Raw genomic sequence first — 11,447 nt, 5'->3', positions numbered from 1 at the left:
TTGCGACGCCAACAAATGTAACGAAAAATACTGGTGCTCCCGACATGAAATTGAGACGTCCATTAATCGCCAACATAGAGGCGAATAAAGAGCCCAAGCCCCACATGCTTGCGCGCCCTCGTCCCCCGATCCCAGCCTCAGCTTTCTCTTTCTCTAAAGACGCCGGCAGGCTCCTTGTTGCTCCGTTCCAGCTGTTCTTCTATAGCCATCATCACCAGCTCGTGGGCACGAGCCAGCTCCTGTCCTCGAGACAGAAGAAGACGATAGTAGAGGCTGGCGGTTCGATACGCTGTGCAAGCAGCCTCCTTAATCATGACGAAGGGCAAGGACAAGTCGAAGAGCAAGAAGTCCAGTAATGACGAGAGCACGCCTTCGAGCGCGACAGAGAGTAAGGCTACCAGCAAGGCTTCCAACAAGGGCGCCAGCAAAGCCGAGAGCACGGTCTCCAACTCACCAGAGAGCAAGACTACCAGCAAGGCAAATAGCAAGGTTTCCAGCAAGGTTTCCAGCAAGGTTTCCAGCAAGGCGCCCAGCAAGGCGCCCAGCAAGGCGCCCAGCAAGGTATCTGGCAAAGTTACCAGTAAAGCGCCTAGCAAGGCACCCAGCAAGGTTGCCGACAAGGCGCCGAGCAAGGCGCCCAGCAAGGCGCCCAGCAAGGCGCCTAGCAAGGCACCCAGCAAGGCGCCCAGCAAGGCGCCTAGCAAGGCGCCTAGCAAGGTATCCGGCAAGGCTGCCAATAAATCGCCCAGCAAGGCTCCGAGCAAGGCCCCTAGCAAGGCCTCCGCTAAGGCTCTGAGGAAAGCTCCGAGCAAGGCCTCCGCTAAGGCTCCGAGGAAGGCTCCGAGCAAGACATCCGCTAAGGCTCCGAGCAAGACTCCTAGCAAATCGACTAGCAAGGTGGGCAGCAAGACGCCCAGCAAGGCACCCAGCAAAGCTCAAAGCAAGATGCAACACAAGTTGAAGCAAAGGTGCGTGCTCGCTCTTTTTTCTTTTTTTTTTTTTGAGCATTAGAAATTAAGTAGTTTTGGTTTGTCTTTAAACGTACTACCGTTTGCTAAATACTCGCTGTCGGAGAGGTTCACGGCAGCAGCGACGCCGGTACTGACATCTTGTGACACGCGTTTGACCAGATACCACACAAAGCTAATACTGTAGTGACCTACAATTTTCTACATAACTACTGCATGCAAGCAGTTATTAGCGACGTGATCTTTATTATGAAATCCTTTTATGATTTATCATCAACGAAAACACGGACGCAGAACAAACGTTTCGAACTCATTGTAGTTGGGAAACGCATGGCAGCGGTTCACTACCTGTTTTGCTGCTTCCGTCCAAGGCTTCCGTAACCTGGCAACTCGTAAACGCGAAGTAGCTGCCGGACGCAATAAAATTTCCCATACATAGCTTGTCCATGAATGTAAATGGTCGTAGTGACGCAAGTAGCGGCATCTTTCAGCGCTTCGTTGAAGTTACAACGTAATTGAAATGTTAAATAAAATTTAGATAATGTATGCAATTTCAACGACTGTGTACCACCGGAACATTGCAACAGCGTTAAGCGTCACTGCAATACTAGGTTTCAATCGTTTCTCTTTAAAGAATGCGCCACAGGATCACGCCACTAACGCGGCTAATAATGCAAACCTTTCCTGTTAACGGGAATTCCGGGAAGGCTAATATGATTACGGACAGGCTAATTTTCTCCACTTTCGGTGACAAGATGGCGCGCATTGACCGTCACCATCGCCTTGAGTGTTGCCGCGCTGTTGGTTAGTTACGCAGTAAAGTCGGCCTTTGGAGACCCGCGTGAATGACAATCAATTGAAGCAGGTGAATGGAGAATCAAATTCTAGACAAACGCGAAACACAGAGGCGAAACAGCTAAAATTCTTGTGCTTGTTTGGCGGAGGCCGATCAGTCGTCTGATCTGCTTTTTTTCACTTTCAATTTACTGATTTTATCGCGGCGTTATGAAACGCGACTGGCACTCCACTTTTCACTCAAGGCTATAAGCACTTAAAGACAAACTTTCACTAAATTCCCTCTGGTCAAAGTTACTGTAGGGGAGTACTTTATACGTGGGAGCAATCTTGCAAATATGAAGGAGTGGCCGTTGTTTATATTCGCATTAATTAGCCCCTCAGCAGACGATGCTTGCGCGTGGTAGGCCGAGGGTCAAACGGAAATATCACGGATCACATGGCCTCAGAGATTTTCAGTGCACTGCAGCCGACCCCAACATCTCGAAGGTCACGCGCTGTAGCCCCACTATTTCTCATTATCCTAGGTCATGCGTCAATTCCGCTATGTGCTAGCGTGGCGTGCATATTTAATGCGGTTGCCTTAGGTGTCAAAGTGAAAAAAAAATGTGTGTTTTAAGTCTGGGAAGCCGGTCCCATGGTAGAGGTAGGGAAGGAATGGGAGAGCTTAGGAGGGCGCACGGACACAGACACACACGCGCACACGCGCACGCACAGGGTGTTCCAACTAACATTAGCCAGAGTTTAAAAATATGCCGATACACTCTTAAGACGTGAGTTGCTCACTTTTGTATGCAGTATGTCAAACTACTTTTTGTATTATTCTTAATTTCCCAATTAGCCAAGAATGATTGATGAACTTCTGAAGCAGCAAAGCTAGGCAAAAAAATTCTAATTAGAAAGTTGTAGAGCGCTTTGCAAAACATCCGATTAGAGAGTTTCTAATTTTCTATCCAGTAAGTATTTGTGTACCCGTATAAGTATAGTATCGCCCAGCTAAATGCTATATTTGTGCGCGGAACGTTTGAGAGCGAGGCAATTATGATGCGTAAGCGGGCCATGCCACGTGGTGTTTTTTTTATTTCGTGGGCATCTGCAGTAAGCTGGAAAACATTAATGCCTAATAGACAGAAAGAAACTGTTTAATCGGACGTTTTGCAAATCGCTCTGCAAGTTTCGAATTGGAATTTCTTCCGTAGCTTAGTTGCTTTAGAATTTGGTTAATTAATCTTGACTAATTATTTAACTACACAAAATACGAAATATAGCGTGAGAGACTACATACAAAAGCGAGCAACATGTATCCGCACGCCTCGTCTTAGAGTTGATCGGCACATTTTTAAACTCTAGCCAAAATTAGCTAAAGCACGCTGTATATGTGGAAGTCATGCTCGGGCATTTCTATCGTATTTGCAGCTGAATCACCACTGTTCTTTAAATTTTAATATAACAAGCGTCTATCTTTCTCTTTTTGTGTCGCATCTATGCGCGCTTCAAACGTGATGTTTTCCCTTGAGGTTGCTATATATCTACATTGACGAGAAATAATCGTTCGCATGGTCGAAAATTGCGTTGCCGTATGCAGCCCAGCAGGCGTAATTATGTAAAGAAATATGCCAAAAATAAAGTACAGACTTGCGGGACGCCCAGTTAGGCTGAGGCGATTATAGTTTGTACTCCTTCTCACCGTCCAGGAGCCTAATGAAAGGAGACATGGGTCGCAAGTCATCGGGCAGGCTGTCCAGGGCCCCCTCCAAGATGGCCTCAAGAGCGAGGTCAAGAGCGAGCTCGGTTGCGCCCTCCAGAGCAGGCAGTCACGAGAAGGGAGCCAAGCAGACGCTCAAGCAGTTCTTCGCCAGCTAGTCGTCGTACTCCAAGTCGTCCAGTTCCAAGTCAACAGGTTTGTACTTTGAAAGCGAAGGTATACTTGCCGTTACGCGATAATTGTCTTTGATATAACAGGACACTGAGGAAGAAACAGGAATTTAGTGTAGATAGAATTTCTTTTTTAAGGCATTACGTTGTTTAAGCTTGGTAAGGAATTGCAGAGAATGCTGCATTTTAGGAAATCCGGCTGTAAGTAATGTTCGACGTTAATGAACTCCTTTATATTCGCCCCCACGCATTCGGAGCGCCTGACGCCGCAAAAAACCTTGAAACAACGAAGTGCCCTCCAAAAATCCTTTCAGATTTACGCAAGTGCTCGTAAGGAAAGCATAGGTTTCACGTGATTTCTATTCGGACGCCAATGATCAGAATAATTTTGGCTTTTCCATGCGAATGAACTAGTGATGAAAATTGTCTATAAATTGACCGTCGATAGTATCTCTAGTTTCTCAAGAAGTAGTGTAAAAAAGCTATTAACAATATTAATATTGATAGAGCTGTCCATGGTATTACGATAGAAATTCGCTATGAAACTATCGGCGTGTGTTAAAAAAATAGTGAAAATTAGAATTCATAGTATTATCAATAGTATTGCTATCGATAACTGCCTGAACCCACTGCACGACTATCCGCCATGTGCCCATAACACAGCTAGAAACAGGCCGGGAAACCGCAGCGTCGTTAAAATGCAGCTTTCTATTGTGGCATGTCCCATGATCTTAGCTAGTTGACGGTACATTATCGACAGCAATACTGATAGCACGCCCTACAGTACTATCGATATTGTCACGTGGTCGTGACGTCAAAGAACACAGTAGCAATACTGTGAAAGGCAAAGCTAGCTTTTATTGGGCGAACCTGTGCCCACAAAACAGGCTACACTTAAAGCACAACGAGAGTGGCGAACACAGTCGGCGATCGTCGAAAATTCTGATCAGCGGGTCAAGCGCGTCCGCTTTTATACATCAGTCGTTGAACGTTCCAGAGTAAGCGCTGGGACCCGCGTGCCTTCCACAAAGTTCTACCTTATTCGCGTCGCGCACACATGCGATCAGATTACAGAAGGTTCGGTCACAGACAGCGGATGGAAGCATCGATAACATTCCAGAAGCTTCCGACACATGTAGGCGACGCGCCGTGGTAGCTCAGTCGCTATGGTGTTGGGCTACTGAGCACGAGGTCGCGGGATCGAATCACGGCCATGGTGGCCGCATTTCGACGGGGGCGAAATGCGAAAGCACCCGTGTGCTTAGATTTAGGTGCACGTTAAAGAACCCCAGGTGGTCAAAATTTCCGGAGTCCTCCACTACGGCGTGCCTCATAATCAGAAAGTGGTTTTGGCACGTAAAACCCCAATTATTATTATTATTACATGTAGGCGCGTCCTGCGCTGTACGATAACGTTTGTTAGGCGGTGAAACATGTCACCGGATAAAGACAAATAAGTACACGTGTCAATATCTATAGTGAGCTATACACTATTACACTCTAAAAACAGCTGCACCGTTTGGGTTGTATATTTCCCACGCAGCAATAATCGTCATCTGTCTTGCACGCGTTTCCTCACGAACGGCATGTGCGTTATCAGCATGACAGAGCATTCTCGAGAGGAATAGAATAGAAACTGTATTGCAATGGAAAATATTTGTTGAAGGGGTGGTCGGAGCCTCTCAGTCCAGGGCCCCACTGGCCTCTGCAGCCTGCCTGACCTGGCTAATTAAGGACTTTTGTCCTGCCAGGTCGGAGCGCACGAGCTGTGCCTTCCACTGCTCCACTGTTTTACTGGTATATGGCCTATGAGGGTGCTTAGTGCACTCCCAGGTTATATGTATTAGGCTAGGTATGCCACCGCACCAAGGACAGTTGGCCCTATAACGAGTGGTATACATAGCGTTTAGCAATTTTAAATGGGGGAATACCCCTGCCTGTATTTTACGCCAATCGGCGGCCTATTCCCCGCTAAGTTGTGGCTGTTTCTCAAGGGTCACGTGACTGCGGCTAGCCTCGGAATAATCCCCAAATCCTTCAACTACCATCACCGCCTACTCTGGTGCCCGGGCCACGCGGGGGTACAGGGGAACGGAAAGGCTAACGCGTTAGCTCGAGGGTTCACTAACCGAGTGACGGCGTCCTCTTCTAACCCCAACCACCCGCACTATCCCTCACAAAATTCCACCAATTTAAATGCCAAAGACATCCTTGCTCATCAGCGCGGAGTCCGCAGAAAATACTCGCCGCCTCACCCACAACTCAGCGGGGAAGAGGCCGCCGATTGGCGTAAAATACAGACCGGAAAGTATCGAGCGCAGGGTTTTCAAGAAAGGAAATTCGGGAAAGACAGATTATTATTGTTGTGGGGCAAATATATACCCCGAAAGAATCTAAACTTTATTTGAGTGTAGACTCTTAAGCGAAATTACACCCTTTTACCAAACAACAATAATCGTCATCTGTCTTGTCCACATTTCCTTTCTTTAATGCGGCGAGCCCGGTACTTCTCAGTAACGAATGGCATGCGCGTCATCAGCATAACATAGCGTTCCCGACAGGAAAGTAGCGGGCTCGGCGTTTTCAAAAAAAGAACCGCAAGCAAGGCAGATAATGATTACTGTTGTGTGGCAGAAATACACGCCAAAGGGTGTAACTTTGCCTATCCACTCTTAAACTGTAGCACCCTTTGGGGTGTATATTTGTCCCGCAACAATAATCATCTGCCTTGCTTGCGTATCCTTTCTTGAAAACTCGGCGCTCGCTACTTTCCTGTCGAGAATGCAGCGTCACACTGATAACTGCATGCTGTTCATGACTGGGAAGTACCGGGCTCACAGCGTTAAAGACAGGAAACGTGGGCAAGACAGATGACGATTATTGTGCTGGGACAAGATACGCCCCAAAGGGTGTAAACATTTCTAAGAGTGTATACAAAGTTAAACCCTTTAGGGTGTATTTCTGCCACATAACGATAGCCGTCATCTGCCTTGCTTGCGTTTCCTCTCTTGAAAACGCCGCGCCCGCTACTACTCTGTCGGGAATGCTATGTCATGCTGATAACGCGCATGCCGTTCGTTACTGGGAAGTACCGGGCTCGCCGCGTTAAAGAAAATGCGACAAAGGCAGATGACGATTATTGCTGTGTGGCAAAAGGGTGTAATTTTGCTTGACATTGTAGTACTAGCAATAGTTCTTTTCCTACAATGAATAGTTCGTAAATGGCACAACCATCGGTAGTTTCGCATCACTAGAAGGAAGCCAAGGCAGGTGGCGCTAGCTGAAGGCCGTAAAATGACACCGTTGCCGAAAGCGGCCAACGTGCGTTTCTCTTGTACGCAGAGAAGAAACCGCTGTCCCTTCAACGTTACGTAGATGCCTTGAAGGGACTCGGCCTTGAGGAAGCATGGACAGAGTATGTGGCGCGCACGCGTCAGTGGTTTCTGATACGACGAGAACGTAACAACATGTTTCGGTGGCGTGAGCGGTTGTCTTACGTCACGTCCGAAGCCGCCCTGCACGTGGTGCGAGTTTTTAAGAGCAAGCTTTAGCTTGGAGCCAACTTCGATGCCGCCTATTCGAATACACGTAATACACAGAAATTCTGTTAGGAGACAACCGCTCAGGTGATGTGAATAATAATTGTTCAAATTGACAGAGACCCTTTACTTTCTGGGGGCTCTTAGAAGTGTTTAATATGCGTCCTCGCCTTCTTTATTTTTACAGAAATTGACAAAATCGGCAAATTTTTTTCAAGAATACTAGAGCACGAATTTAACAAATGCTTAACTCTGCAGTAAAAGCAGCTCTAGCAGTTATTTAAAACGCGTCTGTTGGACAATCTAAAGCGTAGAAATTTGGTCCACAAATTTCAAGTTCAAATAACACTCTTCGATTTAATAAGGGTTTGGGAACGTCTTCCTCGCGGATTAGTTTTAAATTTCAGAGCGGTGTGTATTAATTTAATTTCATGCGCTTTAGATGTACAAATAAGGGCAATTTCCAGAACTCTAAGATCAGTTTTGTTGCCGAGTTATATTTCTAAACTTGATATTCTAGTTTCTTATTTCTTTTTCTATTTTTCGATTTTGTCATGTTCAAGAAATCTTTTTAAAAGCTGACAGCGAAAGTACAAGTGTGATTTCTACAGACACGCGGTTCTATGTTTTTCTGGTATATGCAAGCAATCTCATCAAAATCGAAACACTGCTAGCCGAGACAAATGATTTTCCTATTACCGAAAACTTAGATTAAAGCTCTGAAGCTAAAACGTCATCTTAACGAGCTGCAGGAAAGGGTAATCTTATGATTTCTTGCACATAAAAAGAATGTAACTCCATATCGAAATTACAGGGTGGAGAGCCATAAATTAAAAAAAAACGTGACATTTTTTTTTTTTTGCAATGGTAGCGTAGGTCCTAATGCTAATTCGGTGATATGAAAAGTAAATGTAACTTCAGTTTGTGTTCATTTATTTATTTATTTATTTATTTATTTATTTATTTATTTATTTATTTATTTATTTATTTATTCACTGTACTGAGAGAGACAGCTCAGGGGCACTTTATTGCTACATTAGAACACCCAATATTAGTTATACGCCACTTACGTACCCTATTCAGAAGTTCGAAGGCCGGTTTTCGAAAATGGGTGCCAGCTCGACGTAAAATCCTGATATACGCAGGTGTCTTCACTGTAGCACGTCTATCAACATTGATGCCAAACCAGTTAGCGGCTCACTGCTGCTCGTAAGCAAACAAAAGTCAGTATTGCAGACATGACAAATTTCATCATTTGAACAGATTGAGACACACAAGTTTCTTGAGTGTGCGGCCTTGTTAGAAAATTTGTGGGCAGTTGCTTTTTGTTTTGAATTCAACATTTTGACGCACCTACATGTTATTTGTGTACACCACAACAACAAGACAGATTGCCACTTGGTTCAACTTAAACGCCGTCTGCAACTATATTGTTATTACTACGAAATTTCTTATGAGGTAGTAGAATAGGCTGCTCAAGGAACTGGGGCGCAGCTGCAGGACTCGTAATGATCTATTATTCCTTGTATGAGCCTTTAAATAGCAACTAAGCAGACGACGTGTACGTCTAGAGTTTAGCGAATAACACGTAAACAGCACATCGCCTTGCAAGATGTTTCTGTATGCCGTAGGCAGTCGCGGGTGCAGCCTAATCTCGAAGGCCATCCCGAGAAACCGCGCTGTTTTAAGCATTAAAGGTGAAGCGTCATTTCCGGCAAGCGCTAAACAGTATTTTAATTAAGGAAAAACGCGACATCCACTGAATCGTAGCAATTGCTACAAAGAAAACCCATACGGGTTCCTCGAAAGAAAAGCCTCGCAGTTGATGAAAAATTCGTCCTGGTCCGGGACTCGAACCTGGGACTACCGCCTTTCCAGGGCACTCGATTCACCATCTGAGCAAACCAGTCGGCTAGCGGATGGCAGAGCGCAGTCGAATTTCTCAACAACTCGAAGCAAATTCAAGAGTTTGACTAACTAGTTTTGCAACAACCCGCAAGGAGGAGAGAAGATGTTAATTAAGGGAAAATGTGCCCAGTCGTACCAATTGCTACAAAGTATATATATATATATATATATATATATATATATATATATATATATATATATATATATATATATATATATATATATACAGAGCCTGCTCTGTCAGTACAGGCGGAGACAAAATAATAGAAGATTTGCAAGCGGCGTCCCCAACCGCTTTTTTTGCGCCCTTTAACGAAGCATGCGCCTTCTATCGAGCCATGACACTGCGCATGCGCACGCTTTGATGTTCATACGCACATTTATTGTCAGTGTGCTTTAGGAATTGCGATGATTGCGGAAGGTTACGCCATAATTACGCCAATCGAAGAGTGCGTAATCGTCGCATTCTAACGGTGCTAACATATGGAGTAGAATTTTACAGCCTGAAAACCTCCAGAGCAAGTTACAGACCGCGCGAAGAGCGACGGAAGGAAAAAAAACATTCCGCGTAACGATAGGAGACGGAAAGAGAGCAGTGTGGATTAGACAGCAAACGGAGATAGCCGGTATTCTAGTGGACGTCAGGAAAAAAGAGGGAGCTCGGAAGGCCAGGTAATGCGTGTGGTAGATAACCGGGGGAACATCAGAGTTACAAAATGGGCGCCAACGGTAGGAAAGCGCAGTCGAATACGGCAGAAAATTAGGGGGGGGGGGGCGGGCCCAGGTGATGAAATTATAAAATTTGCCGGCGCAAGTTAGAATCAACTAGCGCAGGACTGTGGGGCGGGGGGGGGGGGGGGGGTGAGGTTAATTGGAGATCGCTGGGAGAGGCCTTTGTCCTGCCAGTCGACATTTAAAAAACAGGCTCATCATGATAACGATGACAAGAGAGGGAGAGAGAGAGAGAGCGTTAACTTTATTTTAATATTAATAAGATTTGAGTCCGGCGTCTTTTTAGTTGGTCTGGGCATCCGCCGCGGACGCGGTTCCGAGGGGAGAGTAAACTTTATAGAAACGAGTACACGAGCGTAGGTACCTCTTCCACTCTGCACTCGGTGGTCCCCTCAGTCCAGGAGTCCAGCGGCCTTAGCTGCCCTTCTCACTCGGTTGACCATGCAGGTTTAGCTGGCCCGTCGAGTTTGAGGTGGACAACTAGGACTGTGCTGTCCTTTTCGACTGGCGGGTTATGCAGTGCATTGTCGCACATCACAACGGCCAAAACAGACACCGCTCTTCAGGCGTAATTTTCTGCCATCTTCCAGATTTCGATAGCACGCTGGCAAGAAGTGGCCGTAGACAAGAAGTTGTAAACGAGCACTAAAGGACGCGCATGCGCAGTGCCGCCAATACAGAAACCGCATGCTTCGTTAAAGGGTGCCTGAACGAAGTTTGGCACGCGCTCTCAAATTCCGTGTCATTCTTTCGCTGCGGGCACATTTCCTGAACATATAGTCTTCTTATGCGGACAGAAATATTGTTGCACTTGACCTTTAACTTTAAACTTGTCGTTGCTATGGACGGGCTCAAAATTAGTAGATGGCCCGATAGCGACCACGGGATAGAGTAGGTTATATTCGGGAAGCTGCACTTAACTGCAGCATAAAGCGGGCGCAACAAGCAATCCTGCTGTTCTTAAGAGTTGTTAGACGCAAGTAAAAAAAAACGCTCGGTATTACAGCTGTTACAATTTGTCTCGGTTCACAGGTTTCTTGGTTCTACGCAGCCGCGACTGCATCCGCGACATCGGCAAGTGCGTGCACATCAACGGCCTGCACCGCCTACCTGTTCTACGTGTGGCGTCAGAGCGACAAGAGGCGTTACGGGACCGGCATCGTCACCCAGCGGCGCACTCAGCCCTACAGCGAAGAGTAGGAAAATGTCACGTTCCCGCTCAACAAGGTCCGGGACTTCTACGTGGATGGCCAGGCGGTTGGAGACTTCTAGAAAGTTTATACGAATATACCAATTACTAATTCGTTTTTTAGCTTTCGTATCACATTTGCTAATTATTACCGCTAGTCGTCTTCGCTACAACTTTCTTTTCTTTTTCCCTATGGCATTCCCCCAACTTGAATAGGCATTTTATTCGTCATCAGTTTGGCCCAGGGCCACATAATCTACCAAAACCAATCGTCCGAAACTATCACATGTCTTTCTTAGATATCTTTGTGGGATTAAGGCGAAACTTCAGTCTTTAATGTATAATCATTGATATATTAACCTATCCTATTATGGGTAAGATATAATCGTCGCTATCCTTTAAGTAAACAAATTTTACTATCATCGTTGCGGACCTCTAATC

The 11,447-nt window shown here is 45.8% G+C and overlaps 1 protein-coding gene across 1 annotated transcript; it reads left to right on the top strand.

Annotated features, from left to right (window-relative positions):
• Positions 1-312: 312 nt before the first annotated feature.
• LOC142558339 (uncharacterized) lies at positions 313-11,068 on the top strand. Its single transcript, XM_075670484.1, has 3 exons — positions 313-968; positions 3,458-3,663; positions 10,850-11,068. The coding sequence occupies exons 1-2, from the start codon at positions 313-315 to the stop codon at positions 3,624-3,626; spliced, it is 825 nt and encodes a 274-aa protein (XP_075526599.1). The 3' UTR covers positions 3,627-3,663; positions 10,850-11,068.
• Positions 11,069-11,447: the final 379 nt, after the last annotated feature.

The sequence above is a fragment of the Dermacentor variabilis genome, chromosome 9 (genome assembly GCF_050947875.1).
Source record: "Dermacentor variabilis isolate Ectoservices chromosome 9, ASM5094787v1, whole genome shotgun sequence".
NCBI lineage: Eukaryota > Metazoa > Arthropoda > Arachnida > Ixodida > Ixodidae > Dermacentor > Dermacentor variabilis.
This window is presented reverse-complemented; position numbering and strand designations above follow the sequence as displayed.